The sequence below is a fragment of the Pinus tabuliformis genome, chromosome X (genome assembly GCF_031772625.1).
Source record: "Pinus tabuliformis cultivar Carrire ecotype Pingquan chromosome X, CPIR1, whole genome shotgun sequence".
Taxonomy (NCBI): Eukaryota; Viridiplantae; Streptophyta; class Pinopsida; order Pinales; family Pinaceae; genus Pinus; species Pinus tabuliformis.
In genome coordinates, this window is record NC_142308.1 from 45313858 (window position 1) to 45331925 (window position 18068).

General features: G+C 37.3%; 1 protein-coding gene across 2 annotated transcripts in view; it reads left to right on the forward strand.

Moving 5' to 3' along the window:
- Positions 1 to 3936: 3936 nt before the first annotated feature.
- Positions 3937 to 18068, forward strand: part of LOC149138244 (uncharacterized) — a 31678-nt gene continuing 17546 nt past the window's right edge. The window contains exons 1-3 of one of the 2 annotated variants that reach the window (XM_089446335.1): positions 3937 to 5028; positions 6211 to 6410; positions 6744 to 6881. In XM_089446335.1, coding sequence (XP_089302461.1) covers positions 4066 to 5028; positions 6211 to 6410; positions 6744 to 6792 — 1212 coding nt within the window. In that variant the 5' untranslated portion in view covers positions 3937 to 4065 and the 3' untranslated portion in view covers positions 6793 to 6881. Of the gene's footprint in view, positions 5029 to 6210; positions 6411 to 6743; positions 6964 to 18068 lie in introns of those variants that run through there. The other variant, XM_089446334.1, reaches the window with a different exon arrangement.

Sequence of the window (18068 nt, forward strand, 5' to 3'; positions counted from 1 at the left end):
AAGAAGTCTCTGTCCTAGAATAAAATCATCTTGCTCATGAAACCTATGATGCAAGGAATTACAATAAATACATCTTATTCGTCTTTGATAATTACAAGATATTATAAAGACTGAGCCCAGTTACATTCTACAACACATTCATCATCACTAAAGGCACAATCATAAACACATTTTCACAAAGTGTTTCTAAAATTCTTTTATCCTACTTCCATTCATTATCACTAGAGGCACAATCATAAACACATTTTCACAAAAGCCAATAATACAATCATTTATGCTACAATTCAATTCACTACGATTGAGTTTGCTCATTTATCACTCTAAAGATATTGTTAATCTTTATTTTTAAGTGATTATTTTATTTTTATAAACCATTACTGCACTTTACATTATTATCTTTCTAATCTTACTCTTAATATCTTAAGTGATTATTTTTTTTTAAAACAATTATTTTCCATTTATTATTTTTCTAATCCCACTCTCAATATCCTAACATCTTTTGTATGCATTAATTAGTCATTAACTCCTTATCTTATCTAATTCTTATAATATTACAACCCTATACAATTTATAATTTTTGTTATATATAAAATATCCTTATTATTTTTATTGCTTAAACTTTTTCTTTCATTTATATATTTAAATGATGTTAAATTACTAATAATTTTTATATATATATATATATATATATATATAATTCAATTCAATTTATCTATTTGAGTTGTCTTTATTGAGATTTTTTGGAAGTTTTTTTGGTGGGTTTTTCCAGTGTATTTTTTTTTTTTAAAATCCCGTAAGAATTTATTGAAATCACAAGTTTGATGGATAACCCGTGCACAATCAAAGTGCCCTAAGGGTTTTTCAGGGTGCTGGATCCATATATACAGTAAAAAAACCAGTTTAAATAACACAAATCAAGATTTCACCTCAAATTTTTCGGCTGAATTCCGGCACCCGGAAAATCCAAAAAATCACACTAAAGACAACTCCTTATCTATTTCCTAGTTAAATGATGTTCAATTATTAATAATTTAATTATCTCTTTCTTTAATATTTTATTTAATTTTTAATTATTTAATTTTACTTTATTAATATTAATTTAACAACTTTAAGAATCTCTTGATTTTTTTAATTATTTTATTTCTACCATTTATATATTTTATCATTTTATTTTATTTTATAATATTGTTATCTTATTCTTTTGATAATATATGGAATATCCATTGTAAAATTGAGATTTTTATTTTTATTTTTTATAATAAAATAGTAAGACACTTTTTATAACACAATATATTACTAGTATTGAAAGTTTAACCATTAATCTATAATAATAAAAATGTATAATGCTTCATTGAATGGAGAACTCGAGTTTTTGTATTTGTATGTGCTACTAGAACGGCTAAGGTTCGCCTTAGCCATGACTTGCAATGGTTTTTCGTCAATTGAGTGCATTACGCAATATTTGTGTTGCAAATTGAATTGTCGTAGAAGTCAAGATTTAAATGCCATTGGAGTTGTAGTGTCCCAACTTGACTAGGCGAGGAGAGTGTGATTGCAGATTGGTTCTTGAGTTTTCTTGTTCGAGATTTAATTTATATGAAGTTGTGATTGTAGAGTCACACATTTGTTTCCATGTTGTGGATTTGAAGAACCCCTTGTTATATAATGGGGAATATTTCTAATCTTGTTGCGGGAGGTTATGTTTCTTTTGGTCCTCAACTTCAGCTCAAGCTTTTACTTTGGGTAGTGTTGTTTCTTTCAAGCAAGATGTGCTTCAGTCTTCTGCACTTCTTTCTTATGTTTTGGTCCGTGAAGTGTCATCTATTTCTATTCTTATTAGCTCGAAGGCTGACGAGGAAGTTGATTTCCTTAGATTTGGCAGTGTGGTTTGCCTTTTTTTTGGGTTTTAGTCACGACCTGCAGATCTTCAATCTTGGTTTGCTCATAACTAACTTCCTTTGATCAAGCAAGAAGTCTTCATCCATCCTTATGTCAAAGGGGTTTTTGTTGTTGAGTTTGACACTGCTGAAGAAAGGGATATGATCTTTAACTTTGGTCCTTGGTTTTAGGGAAATGTCGGTCTTTGTATGAAACCTTGGTCTCTCTCCTTTGATCTAGTCTCTCGTGTCTTGACTTCTACTCCTGTTTGGGTGTGACTCCCAAATATGTAGCTGCATTTAAGGGGTTTTCCCTCTCTTCAAGCTATTGGGTCTCTTTTAGAAAAGTTCCATTTTACCTCTCGAGAAACTCAAAGGAGAAGCATTGCTACTTATGCTAGAATTCATGTGGAAATGGATCTTAGTCTTGGGTTTCCAGCTAAAATAAAGTTGAATGAGAGGGATCTTTCCTGGACTCAAAAATTAGATTATGAGTGTGTTTCATTGAAATGTAGGTCTTGTTTTAATATAATCCATACAATTGCTCATTGTCCATATGGGTTAAAAAGTGGTAAAAAGAAGTAGCATAAACATAATTGTTGGGTTGGCTCCATTAAGGCTCATTAGTTAATCGTTCGAGACAAATCTCCTCTAACTCCTCCTCTTCCTCAAGTTAATCTAGTTTCTAAAGAAAAACAACAAGACGAGGTCCCCCACAGTCTGCCAAAAGCAAATTTGGTTCCTCTGGACTTGGGTGAGGAATCACAAGGGTAGTCTGGCCCTTGGATCTCAAAAAGTTGGTAGATTAGGGTGATGCAACTGAATCTAAAAAACAAGAAATATCCTTAGCACCAAATACTCCATATCTAACCTCTTTTGTATGCACTTCTCCTAATTCATCAAAAGTATGGAAAAAGTGGGAAAAAAGAAGAAAACAAATTGTAGCATCGCAGCTAATGGTGACAATAAGTCACACCCATAAACGAGTATAATCATGTTTCACTTTTGTTTATTTTTATATAATCATTTTGTGAGGATATATTCATGCCAAAAATGTTGGAACATATGTACTTTAGGTATTTGACAGTCAAAGTCAACCCTGTTCTTTCTGGTGATGTTGATAATGTTTGAGTTAAACCTTCTTGCCCAAATTTTTTTTGCAAGCTAGACATTATTGATGTAATAGATGTGTTCCAAAACACGCAAAAAAATAATAAAAATTTAACTTGTGGAACTAGTTTGTGCTTTAACAAATCACGATCTAGGGATATCTAAATTGTAAAAAAGGCATCGAAATCACTTGGGGATTGCACCTAGGTCATGTTAACTCTTATTATGACTAAACTTTACAATATCTTTTAGTGACTATTGTAGGGACACCACCTTTTATCATGGTTCGATTTTTCTAAGTGTCTCCTCCCAATCAGGGTAGGAATTTCAAATCTGAATCACTCGTCAACAATTTAGACAACTCTAATACCCTTTCTAATCATGTTAACAAATGACATTGACAATTATAAAAAATTCAATTGTATTTGAGAAGCAAATTACCTCGTAATAGACAATTTACTCGTCAAATTCCATCCTTACTCCCAAATATTGTGAGTTTCACAAAACAAAATCATAGAACTCTAATCACTTAAAAAAAACTTACTTTCAAAAAAAAATACAAACCCAAAACTCTCATAAAGTGTCCTATAACCTTGAGGAAATAGTGAAAAGTTCACTTTTATAACCTTGAGGAGATAGTGAAAAGTTCACTTTTCAACCCCTGCACCAAATACATACCCATATGAATTAGTAATTTAAAAACAATAAATTAATAAAATATTTTGAATACTTAAACCCACGTTACATCCATCACATTTTACATTTTTAAAATTTCGCGTTAGGTACTCCCTGAAGATAAAAGTCTGAACACAATGAAAGTCCAACCTTGACAGAGCGGCTTATGTAATTTCCTTGGTGTGCGAAGGAGATCGAGGAAAAAGAGAAAATAAATAATAAAATAGTATGCAAAGGTGGGATTCCTTTTCGTACTTTCCCAGCGCTACCCAAAGCAACTCGTGGCGGTGTTGAACCCTCCGGGGTAGCAATAAAAGGGGGTTCAGTTACCAAGAATTTTTTAGACCAGAGTTTGATATGGAGTTCTATAGTTCGAAATCAAAATAAAGGTGGAGGCAGCGATATGGGGGATTCAGTGAAAACGCCCCAGTTATTAGAGGAGCCCAGTACAACAACATCCCCATACCACCAACAACCCAACAAGAAGAAGGGATCATCCTCATCCATTGTAGAACCGGAATCCATGACCCCCAATCACTACAATCTCCACACCGTGCAGCAAAGCCCCAGGGCATCCTCCTCACAGTATCACCACCAACAACACCATCTTCGATCAAAGCAGGAGTCCATAGCCTGCATAAGATCAGTCCTACAAAATCTCATGGCATCGCCCTCAATTCAATCCCAGAATCCCAACGACAATCGTATCCCGTTGTCCCTTAAAAGAAAAGAGATGACAGAGTCCTCTTCTAGAGCCCAGAAGGAGGCGCTATGGCCCAACACCGCCATTGATGTATTGCTCCTCAAGTTCGAAGATATGTGCTTCAATGTTAGCCGGGGCCGATTGGGAAAAACCCACTGGGGTCAAATCGCCGATGCTGTCAATGCTGCCTGCAGCGCTAATTACAGCGGAGTCCAGTGCAAATACAAGTGGAATCGCCTCAAGAAGTCCTACAACAAGGCCAAGTTGCACGGAGAGACTTCCAGGTTTCTGTTCTATAAGCGCGTTGAGCGCATTGTGCACAGGGCTTCTGGGCAGAAGCTCCATGAAGAAGAAGAGGAAGAGGAGGAGGAAGAAGAAGAAATGGCTTCCGAGGATGATGACGTGGATAGTATTTGTGAAGCAGCCTCCATTGAATCCAAGCCCAGCTCGGCTTCTATGAGTGCCACCGAGGATGATGATGTGGACAGACGACCTAAGAAGAGAGGAGTGACCCTCAAGTCCTTTGGTTATAAGATGGAACAGAGCATGAACAATCTGGCACAGTCCATGAAGAGCATAGAGAAGAGTAGGACTGATAAAATGAAGAAGCTCCTTGATACCCAAATGGAGATTACCTCAATCCTCGTCCAAAACAACAAAATGGTATGTTTGATTCTCCGTGTCTTTACTGTCCAGTTTCAAAATCTCTGTGCTTCATTGTTAGGGAAGAGGGTTATAGTGGTTTGGCATGCAGTTCTGTCGAAAGCAACACAAGGATATTTTAGTTCTGAGTATTGTTGCTACACATTCTCAAAATATTTGTGCTTTAGTATTAGGGAAGTGGGTTGTAGTGGGTTTGTAATCGTTTGCAATGCTGTATGATTCTGAACATATTTGAAAAAGACGCCATATCTTCCATATTCTCCGGGGTCATGATCGGTCCTGCTGAGACGAGTTAACTCAGTCAGTTTGATACTCTGCTGGTGAGTCAAACTGGCTAGCAGCAAGGCAGACCCTCTAGGACTTGTAGGCTATTCACTGCCCTGCAAGTCCAACTCTCAGCAGGATGGAAAAAGATCGTTGCCATCAATTATAACTACCAAAAGCGAAAGGAAAAACCCTCATTTTGAATGAATTCTACTGTTGAGTTTTCGTCAAGTCTGAGTTAAACCGTTAGAATCATTTGCCAAACTGAATTTTTCAACTTTGATTTTGAATATGCTTACTGCCTATTTTCGAAACCTCCGTACTTCATTGTCGCGGAATCGAGTTATGCTGTCTCTGTTGCAAGGCTTTCCAAAACAACAAATTTGTTATTTTTAATAATGTGAATTCTCACTGCCCATGCTCATACGCTGTATTTCGTTGTTGGGGAAGTGGGTCATGGTGGTTTTGAATGCAGTGTTGTGCAACACAACAAAATTGTACTTTTATTTCAAAATCTCCATGTTTCAAGAAGGTTATGGTGGCTCTGTATACAATGCTGGCCCAAAACAACAAAATGATATAAATTATAATTATGAGTATTCTAAGTTATTGCCCATTTTCAAAATCTGTTTTTATTGTTGTCTGCTCTGGTGGGTTTGTGTGCAATGCTGTCCAAATCAACAAAATGGTATGTTTAATTCTGAGCATTTTCACTCTCACTTTCAAAATCTATGTGTTGCATCGTCAGAGAAGGGGATTATGGTGGCTTTGTATGTAATACTCTTTATCTGCAGGTAAATGAAAATATCAGTTTTGGGGAATCAAGGGATAGTGGGTGGAACAATAGCTAGAAATTATGTTACCCATGAACTGCAATTGTGTGAAGAGGCCATCTTGTGCTGCATGGTGAAATTGCAGTTGAAACGGAGCGATGGAGTAGCTGCAGGCAGATCCAGAGTGATGAATGAGGCAGAACTAATATGCCGACAGCAAGGAGGCATTGCTAGCTTTGTCCCTCCATTGAATTTTGCAATGGTAGACAAGGGGGTTTATAGATCAGGTTTCCCCAACCATGCAAACTTTCCATTTCTGAAGACCTTAAAGCTTCGCTCTATAATGTAAGTAGTATGGGTTGAACTGAAAGTGCTTTATTCATATCAATTTCAGTTGAGGTTGTTGACATTGCTGCTAATTGTTTATGCTAATAGTGAAGAATGTTCCTTCTCTGTTTGGAATTGATTTGAAGAATAAGTGCGGCAATTCAAATTTCAACATTTTAAAAGATGGGGATAACTAAGATGTCCTGGTTGTATTCTTGTGCAATTTCTAGACATCGATACAATCATGGCAAGATGTGGAATTTTTTTATGCTCCAATTTTGACTTTATTGATTCTTCTCCATTCCTTTGATGGTTTATTTGTTTCCATTTGATTTATCTTGAATGATGTAGGCATTTGTGTTTCATGGCGGTTACAATTCTTTTTGATGTGAAGATGTAGAAAACGCATGCATACAGATAGTTGACAAAATATGGAGTAATATGCTAACGAATTTGTCTACATTGAATGAATGCCAGTTCGCTCTGCCCTGAGCCTTATCCAGGAGTTAATATGGAGTTTCTAAGAGCTGAAGAAATTCGGTTTTTCCATTTTGGAATAAAAGATTACAAGGTCAGTTACTTTCAAATATCTTTTCTCTTTCTTTATGAGGGGATCATTTGTGAGTTCATTTTCATGTTGTGTATATGAGCTTTGAATGCAAAATCTTTCTTTTTGTAAAGCATAGGCAAATGTTCTTCGGTTGCAGTACAATGTGACTCTTCTTGAAAAGAGAACAACCAAAAGCCTTTTGTGACACTTTGGGTGATCAGATAGTGCAATCCATATGGCTTCCAGACTTACTTGACCCAGGCCTTTATAATGACCACTGGTGGAATCTGCCTGACAAAACCAGGAAGTGTGCCTTTTGAGCTTATCACAAACTCCAAAATACTCATCAACAGAAATATCCATAGGAGTTTCATAAGGAGGAAATTAATTACCTCATGAAATACTTTGCGGATAAACGCTCAACAGCCTTTGGAGATAACATGCTTGTCGATCCCAGACTTACTTGCCTTTATGATGGCCTCTAATGGAATCCACCTGATAAAGCAGAGAAGTGTGTGCCTTTTAAGCTTATTTCAAACACAAAAATACTCATTAACAAAAATGAAAAATATTGATAGTATTTTCATCAGGGGTAAATTTATTACCTTGTGAAATATTCTCAGGAAAAAGCTATTAAGGGGCCTTGTGAAGTACCATGCTTGCAGTTGGTGGATGTACTGTTAATATAGATACCAAGAGTGTTCATTGGATCGACAAATGCAACTTCAGGCCCAGATTCTGCCAACATGGTTAGCAAGATTGGTCGTTCATAGCCACTGCAGGATGAGTAATAATGAAGGCAATGGAAAATGAAAGCACACACACCCAAACCAACACATATGTAGGAGAATAATTCTAATAATTTGTGTACACACCCAAACCAACACATATGTTGGAGAATAATTCTAATAATTTGTGTGGTTACTGAATAACTTGTGACCTTGTTTTCTGAATTACTTTCTGCTATACCTTCTGTTCTTGTGCTATTTGGAGCTCTGCAAGTGTTATTACAACCGTGGTGATCAGATCTAGGAGCTATAACTTTTGCTACAGACTACAGATTTGAGTGAGACTTTTTGTGTTGGAAAGTTGACTTGGAGAGCTTTCCTCGCGTGTATAATTTTACATCAGTGTTGATAATATCAGTATCGGCAAAATATTGGTGAGGGTCCAGAAAACATCTTATCGGCAATATCGGCAAATATCGGAAAGCATATATATATATATTTTTCAGATTTTTAAACATAGCCGATATTTTCAAAATGGAAAATATCGCGATATTTACTTGGCGATATATCGTTTTGCCAAAAATATCGCGATATTTTCGAATATCGCTGATATTATCAACACTGTTTACATATATTGGAGATGCAACCAGGAAGCTACAGTCAATGGAATGTCAACTTCTGAATGAGTTGTAGATCAAAGCCAAAAATAACAGCATCTTGTCAAAGTCATATCTTTCTACAAAGGACATCAAATCTGAATGCAACTATTCACCTGTAAAGTAGACTTAAAGAACTTGGCAACGATATTAATATATGATATACCGTACCTCGGCCAGAGGTGTATGCATACCAGTCCAAACAATTTAAGCTTTGGAATCAGTCCCAGTCCAAACAATTTAAGGTTTGGAATCAGTCCAGTCAAGGGCAAAAACCAACAGTCTGGTTCCAGGGAGAATTTTTTTTGACTGGCGTGACCAAATTCTGTCTGAATGGCTTCAGAACCAAATCAATTGTGGGTGAAATATAACAGTTTAGGTTCCGGTCAGTGTAACCTTTTGAATCTTGACAGACAGCCAAATTCAGTGGGATCTGAGCCATTGGAAAGTGCAGATCCACAGTTTTGTCTAGATATATAATATTGCAGGTTTTGGTGTACAGCCGAAGTAGATACGGTCTGTCAAAGTTGGTGCCTCATTATTGGTTCAAACCAATTATTGATTCCATCTGGATTTTCTTCCTGGATACTGCTTCAAAATGAAGGTGGAACTGTTACCAGGCTATGATCACTAATTCTAAGGCCAGAACTAAGGCTCATGCTGATGCAGATTAATATACTTATCAATAAAGAGAATTCAAGAGGAGAGATTATGAGCCTAATTCATAGATGTATACATGGAAATCACAAGATTTTTAGTGTATTGGCCTTATGCTGAAATGTTTCTTGAAAATGATGATGGATCATTATAGTAGAGTGATGACCCAGTGACTATTCCTCAAAATCAAGTTACTGTTTTAGAAATGATGATGTGGCAGATTTCCAGGGAAAGATTTTGGGTTATATCTGCCAATGAGCCTGATTTCAGATATTCCATTAGTTATTATTATCAACGGCTGAAATATCTGCTATTAGAAGAAGATATGTGCATTTATCAGAAGAGCTAATGCCTTTATTCTATGAGGGAAAGTGACTGCCACTCTCCCTTTTGTACTGGTCCACCCAAGGTCAGCTCAGTCTTAAATAAGGGGTGGCTTGCTATTAGTTGCTGATCAACTGCTGAAATAAAAGCAGGTTGACTTTGCAATAATTGAATGTATAGGAGCTTTCATAAATATGAGTTGGCTGCCTGCAATGTCCCCATTTTGACCCCCTGAAGATTGTAATTAATTAGGTTTAGCATTGTTTTATTTTTGGCATGCCAAGCTGAACTGGATATATCAAAAACAAAATATATATATATTCATTTTAATTAACATTTGACTTTGGCATGAGTGCCTAAGTGCCTATAGGGACCATGATACCATGAGTTGGGAATAGTAAGGGCGCTTTGAGGGTTCACCTTGTAAATAATCCCAAATCACCTCTGTCAAAACCCTTTGCTTGATATTTGAATTTGAAAGTAGGCCACCCATTTTTTCCTCTAGTCCAATTCATTAAATGGGAAAACTTGGTTGGTTGAAGTGTCTCCTCTCCACAATTATTGAGGATGGATTGGTAGTTGAGAGAGTCTTCTCAACATCAAATGTAAGGAATGGGCAAGTACATCCATGGGAAATCTTGGACAACCCAAACCTTAATGGACAACTTGCAATGTGTGAGGAGAGATGCAGGTTCCACATGCAGAGGAGAGCTGTGGGAGAACTGGATGCTAGTTGAGCTCTTGGCTGAGTTAAACCAACGAGAAACATGTGATTTGAGCCTCTAGAAATCACATGGGAAGTCTCTGGTTTGCTGGAACGTGGGACAATGGATTGGGGTCCTTGCTGAGTGCACTGGAAGCATTGAAAGGGAGTTCCTTGAGGGACTGTGGACTGTGGGGCAGTGAAGGGCATCTCACTCTTTTGCAGAGCAGATTTCACAGAAGTGGGTGCCTAGAATTGTGGGGGTGCTGAGAACCAATGAGGAGCTTGCCTTGTGAGTTCAACCCTTGAAGAATTTGTCATTCACCCAAAATTTGTTTAGAGTTGCTTATATTCACCCTCGTGGTATTATGGTTTGGTTAGGGGGCGACCAACTGTAGAAAAACTATGTGCAGATGTTCCTTTGGATGGGTGGAAAAGTTCTCACCCTTAGTTGGTTAGGCAGCTTCTAACTCAGATAAGTGCTCTTGCTATGTTTTGACAATTTACTCACAGCCTATTTTATACTTGCATTTGGTTATGGGAAGTAAATGGCTGCGGTAATATGTGTGGAAAAAGGAAAATTCTGTATGCAGAATGCCTTAAGAATGAAACCGAGTTTCCTGCGTAGGCCTTCCATAGGAATTTAGATTACAGATAGAGTTATATCATAACCTCTGGTTAATGTTGATATGATATGCTTACACCTGAAAGATAGGGCTTAGCTGAATGATAATTAAAGGATTTAGGGCCTCTGTGGTGGTTGCTATAGTAGCATGATTTTAGACATTAGCATTTTGAATGTTAGCAAAACATTAAAAGGCTCCCTTAAAATTTATTTATATCAGTCTGGAAACCAACATAGTGTAATTTGTGGTGCCATGGAGAATGGTAGACCATAGTTTGTTAGAGGTCTGAAGGTTACTAATTACCAATAAATAGGTCATTGTATTTATGGTCTGCATGTATTGCTGTCCTTTCTGTATACTTGATGAATGTTTAAAAAACTGAATTTAGATAGTGGGAGGGGCCTCTATGGTTTAATGGCATAGATAGTGTGCTTGTCGTAATGAACCTAGGCAAACTATGAGCCTGCCTCACAAGTCTTACCCCCTAGGTGTCATACACATATATGTCTGTTGCCAATAAATTTTGTAGTCCAATTGTTGAGGAAATAGAAGCTAGAGGATGCTGGTTTTCATGCTCGATTTTTCTTTAGAGAAAGAAAGTCACACACTGCCATAGTTACTCTGCTATACAGCTATGTATGATAGTCCAGACAATATGGGTGTTTAGCCCTTAGGTATCATGCACATATATGACTGTTACCAAGAAAATTTGTAGTCCAGTTGCTGAGGAAATAGAAGTTAGAGGATGCTGGTTTGCATCCCTGAGAATCCTTTTGAAAGAAAGTCACACCCTGCCACAGTAACTTTGCTATACAGCTATGTATGGTGGACGATATGAGTGTTTGGAGGGTACATTGCCTACGTAGATGTATTGTTCCGTACTTAATCCCTAAGGGAAAGATGTAGAATGTTGTGATATAAAGGGATTCACAACTTGTGTGAACCTTGGAAAGCTTTTAGCGGTAAAAGATTCAGAAAACCCCAAGTGTTGCGAGCTTAGGATGCAGGTATTTCTGTATTGTAGAAGCTTGTAATCATTGAAGTGGAAAGACAACTACACTGCCATAAATTGCAAGAGATTTGCTAATAAAAGAGAAGATCCAAGGAAAAGATTCATAGGGTCTTGGGACCCTTGCCTATCTAGGCCTACCTTTGAAGGAGGTATGTGTGTGTTTGTATGCTTAAAGTAAGGTCCTTGGCATAATGACTACTTTTCCCGAGTATAAGACCCCCATTTTGTGATCTTAATATTTTACTCCTAAGTGTGGGTAAGAATAGGTCTAAGCTTGAAGCCCCTTTGATGTCTCAAAGAAGCCAAAAGAGGGCCTCAAGGGAGTATTTTGGCCTTGGTGATTGTTATTGACCAAAAGTGGGTGACCCAATAGGAGAAAAGTTTCCACCTATTTTGGACAGCCGCTGGCAAGCCAACCAACAACCCTATATTTGCTTAGTTATGATGAAATGCCACATTCCTTCACCATTTGCACGGGTTATACACCTATCACCATTTGACATTCCTCTTGAATGAAGGTGGACTACCAATTGTCAAGTACTCTAACCATTTTGCCATCAAGTGCTTTTACTTAGTGTTTTGGGAATTCTAACATGGATAAAGGGGTGATCTGGATGATTGATTGATATTGACTGTAAACTTGTTCTCTGACCTTACCAGGGGGGTTAGTCTTTAGCTCTAGTCTAATGGGACCTCCGTTGAGGCCTTAGGGTTTGTAGGAGGGGCACTACTTGGGAAGGTTGGATTGAAGTAGTGTGTCCATAACTATTCCATACTCCACATGATGTCCATGCCATACTATACTTCCAGAGAGAAGTGATGACCTTGCAAATGCATCATTGCCCCTCCACGACAGATTGTTGGGCACTTTGATGATTTCAACAGTTGATTGACACCTCAGAGCACCCCCAAATGTTGAAGCTCACTTTGCCCATTGTTGGAGATTCTTGATGATGTACCAGGAAGACCTAACATGCCCCCAAGCTGACCTTGAGATTATTTCATGGGCATGCCTTGATTTAGAGTCCAAATGATGATGATCATCCCCAGGATGATTAGGGAGGGCTTCTACCACCTCATGGAGCCCCAACACTAGAGAAAGATTCCACTGCTTTGTCTTAATAGTACCCATGGAGATGACACAAGCCACCTAGAGCTGGCTTTTGGAAACATGGAGATGTTTTGAGGCTTGATCTGAGGACTCATCCTTAATTCATGGTTGATTACGATGGCTGGAGGTGCATTTTTCGAGCTTAATTCGCCCTAAAAGGGCATGATGTCATGCTTATGAGGAGTTTCAATCCACATGCCTGGGCAATTAATGGCTTATTTTATTTTATTGAGCTATTGGATTGGCTTGTAACCCATTTAATTCATGCTCACTCAAAATTAAACTTGTCATAGGGCTTTTAGACAAATTAATGGATATGATTGACCTCATCTAAGTAGAGGATCACTCCATTCTTGTTTTCTCATTCACTTTGTGGATTTCGACGTCCTTTAGAAAGATCGTCTTAGCCTAGATGTAACTCACTACTTGTGGAGATGTGATCTTTTTGGAGCTATTGCTGTTGGAGAATGATTTGTGCCTTGGAGATGCCTTTTTGGGATTGAAAGAAGGCTACTTCTTGGAAAATTTTTAAGTGTAATTTGCAGATTTTTGATGTTTTTCATGTGATGAATTTAAGCTAGGGTTTTTCTTATTCCATGTCGAAATGCGTATCTTTTGTAGAATATCTTGCTTGATCATTGCTTTGTTGAATTTGTATCCCTTGAATGCCATAGAGGACCTCCTAGAGACCTTTCATCTATTTAATTTCTCTCCTAATAAAAATATAGTTAAGGTTTATCAAGTGAAAACTAGGATTTTCCCCCTTATTCGAAGCATAAGTTTAATTTCTCTTAAATTTTAGCCCCAAAACTCCATCATCCAAGTAGGGAAAGGCACTAGGAATCCTTATGGTGGTAAACAATCGTGAAAACTTTGATCTTTTCTCCTATTATATTTTTCTAGGTCCTCTAATGCAAGTTGCTAGGTCTAGGGCATAGGGTCGAATTCAAGTAGGCCACCTATTGGATAGGTATTGAGGCTTTTGTAGCTTGAATTCACCTTGATTGATCCTTGGCACTCAAAATCTAGCTCTTTTCATCCATAATAGGGCTGACGTCATCTACCCTATGCAATTTGTGCCCTTGCAAAACCCTAACCTTACCTAGGCCTTCAACTTACGACTTAATTTGAAGGTTTGCTCTCTCCTTTTGTTGATCATATCATTTGCAGACCTTTTCTTAATGTTTGTATGCCTACGCACTCTTTTGTTGATCTAGATCTTGACACCCTCGGTGTCAAGTATCTCTAGAGGGCTTGGTATATGGTACATAACTCCTACATAAAGAAAATTGTGCCCTTGTTCATTAAAGAAGCACCTTACTTAGCCTTAGATTCATATCACCTTAAGTCATCAAACTTAGGATATCCTTTATGTGAAAAATGGGAAGCCTCCCATGTGGCGAAGTTGCACTAAAGAGTAGAAGGATTGTTGAGGTGACAGTGGCAATCCTCCTCATTGTTGCATCTAGGTCCAGTCCTTGCCTTACGAGACTTCTCACAAGGCCTACTAGATTTTGAGGCAATAGGGATCACTTAGTAGGAATTTAGAAAATATTTTAAGGCAAAATTGGTAGTTTTGGGTGTATTGCATGAAGTTTATTTTTGTGTGATACAACATGTATCACATGAAACTAAACTTTATGCGATACGATAAAGACCTCGAAAGTTGGTGCGAAGTTCTAGATGGGGGGCGGATCTGTTGAAGCATCACAAGATAAGATAATTTTATTAATGTCTGTTGTAATCTAGCAAAAAGTATGCATTGATCACCAGTAGGATGGAACATCGAGTAAGCTTAAAGAGTTATATGCATTACATGGAAGAGAAAAGAGACACAAAAGTAATAGAGAGCTAGCAAATGCACACTTGTATTAATATATCCTCAACAACCAATTGGTAACATAGAGTCGAGTACATTCATATTTATATCCTTGAGTAGACAATTACAACAGTTTAACTGTCTCGACTTACAATACATCCTTTGATATGTTGACTCGATTGGGCTAGTCGACTCAGTCGACTAGCTCCTCCAACATCTCCCCCACCTTTAATGCCTTCTTCATCCCGAAGAAGGGGGAGACTTGGAGAATTACAAAATTTAAAGAAGTATAGTAGAAGAGTATATAAGAAAGAAAGAATAAGAAAAAGATTATGCTGGTTAATGTTGGAAAGTCATTTTGCAGTCGATGGAGAAGGTTGTGCCACTGTATGTTGCCGCGCTGGCTGGTCGACTGATCTTGTAGGTTGATCATCCTTTATTCCTTGTACTCCTCTGGGAGGGCTTAATATGTGGATGCCTCTTCTTTGTTTCTCCCCCGGTGACTAGGCAGAACCCTCGACCTCTGATTCCAGAATGTCGAACTACTATCGTGGGACTGTTGAGCCACATCCCGACATGTTTGGCTTAAAAAAATAGAACTTGGGTTAAGGCGACGTTGGGTGTGCTGATGGTGTCAAGACAAGGGTTTCTCCAAATGTTGTTTGATAAATTGTGGGTGTAAGTGTTGGTCAAATTTTGACTAGCCTTTCACAGACTACTAGGCTTGCATCTCTCATATTTGCCAAATATTTGACTTTTTCTGAGATGGAGCTTTCTTGGTTAACAACTGTGTTACTGGATTCGTGGGTGGTAGGTTTGGGAAACACAGATCTTGGCTTTGAACCGGATTCAGGTACAGATTCGTCTAGATCTATGTAAGATTCACCAATGATACATTCAAAATATCAAGAAACACATCTTTCATGCTGGAGCTGTTTTACTTAGCTCGGCCGCGGGTCCTGTCATTTTGGGGGGGGGGGATTTAGTAATAGGAATTCAGACTGTGCACATCCCAATTTGTTTTAGCATTGGAGGCAGATTTAGCAACAATGAATTCAGACAATGCAAATACTTGGTTCGTTTTAGCATCTCCTGAAACACAACCTCTGTTCACCCATTATAATAATACACACGACACTGTCACTGTGTAAAAGAGTGATGACAACAATCAATGTTTGCAAGGGCAAAAGTGAGGTTGCGTGAGGACGAGGGCAAGGGCGATGATCGAGGTTGTGTATTGATGACAACACCAAATTCCTGGATTTTACCATTGCCAAATGCGTCAAATTCGTGGATTTAAGGTAGGTAGATAGACTAGTTTAGTTTATTAAGTGTTAACTTTATCAATTTGTGTATCAATTTTATAAGCTGAAAGTATTCATGTAATTATAAATTATATTTCATTATATTTATGTTATTCAATAATTCTTTTATAATATAAAATCATATATATATATATATATATATATATATATATACAATAATTCCAATTTAATTATAGACTAAATTATTAAAATATTCTATACTATATAGTTTCAAATAAGAAATTAATAATATAAACTATTTTAAATTATCGTTTAAAATATAAACTATAGATTTTATAAAATAATTTAACTATATAAGTTATATTATAAAATATTTTTAGTTATTATACTTCAAAATATTAAAGTGATTACTTACTTCTCTACATTTGAACTTCAAATATGTTTTTAAAATTTAAATTTTTTATTATTATATTTTTTTGTACTTGACATATCCTTCTTGTATTCGAACCCTGACTTTCCAAAAATTTGGCGGATCCGTATCCTGGTAACATAGGTTAACAAGCAAGTTGAGAGAACCTTGGTAGCATAGGTTAACAAGCAAGTTGAGAGAACCTTGTTGCTCTAATGCCGGATTTTTGCATTGATATTCTGTAGGTACTTAGTGGCATTGGAGGCTTCAATTTGTGCTTTCTTTCCTTCTCTAACCCATTGCCTTTCTTATTGCATTAACATGCACTTTACATTCTTTTCTTGCACTATTTGATTCTCTAATCCAGTCCTCGCCTGACTTGTAAATGTAAATGTGATATGCTGCCATGACGATAAATCTCGAATTAACATCTGGTGTGCCCGTAATTGACTACATTTATTTGATGGATAGGTCGACCAATTGTTAAGAATAATGTTAAGTGTTGCAACCCTGTCCAATGTGCTTTCCACCTTTTGTTTCGCTTGCATAAATACCTTGTATTGTTGCTAAATAACAATCAACAATTCTTGATTCCCTTGCTCTCTAGCCTTCTATTGTAGCTAGGCAACCTGTTCATTTGTTTATACATTATGATCTATCAATTAGTAGACCAATTGCTAAATAGCAATAAGTGGATCATTAATTTAGGCATGGATGTCGAGTTGAAGTGTTTTTGCCCATGGCAATTTGACCAAAGCTCCTTTTCTTGCTGCTTCCTATGTCTCAGCTTTTCGCTGTTGGTCAACTTCTCCCATCTTGCGTTAGTTTCTTGCGCTGTATATGTTAAACAAGAAAAAAAATAGCCTGTCAGATGCATATGTCAAATCATATGGCAAGGTAGTCAATTTAGATTGTTCTTGCACTTATGGTTTTTTTACGCTTTTTTGCATTCTCTTGCTCACTGCTGTCTGAGTAGATGTTTTGGTCTGGGTCAACTGAGTAGTTCTCTCCTGATCCTATGGTGTGCTGTGTACTTCGTGTGACTCTAACTCGACTTTTACTAGAGTGTCCTTGCCCAAGTTTGTTGGTTTGACATGTTCAGATGAGATTTCTTGGGTCTTGACATGTTTTTCCTTTTGCGTCTATTGCCCACCATTCTCCCTTATAACATGTGTTGGAGTGATTGAAATTCTTTTGCTTGGCCTAATGGTTGTAAGATGTGCCGTTCGACTGATGACCGCAAGAATTATTGTGGTTTCTTCTGCTTCCATGTAGATTTGGCTTTAGTTGTTTCTTCCAGTACCTGTTTTGCTATTGCATCCAGGCATTTCTGCAACTTAGGATTGTCGAGAGTGATATCATTCAAGACATTTTGCCAATTTATTCCTACTGCTAGTTCCTTGACCTCGATCGTTCTTCAACCTCCTTGCTCGTGAGCTTCTTGGAAGTCTCCGGCAGGGGGCTCGACAGGTTGACCTTAAACGACATTGTGTATTTTGCAGCTTCCCTCTCTTTTTCTTGTTCCTTGTCTGTGAATGGCTAGAGGACTTCAATTTGAGTTTCCCAAGCAGCCTCCTTGACATGTTTCAATTTAAGTCAATAGGATTTTGACTCTAATAGTTTCTACTCTGCCATCGAAAAACATGTGGAAACCCAAAAGAAAATACATAATTGTTGTTGTACATGTGACCCTTTAGGCTTGAATGTGTATATCAAGCATGGTCCTTTACATTTTCTTGAAGAAGCTGTGGATGAAGTTGAGGTCAAGGTGAGTTCCATGGTTATTTCTAGCTACACATCAAAGTGATATTTGACT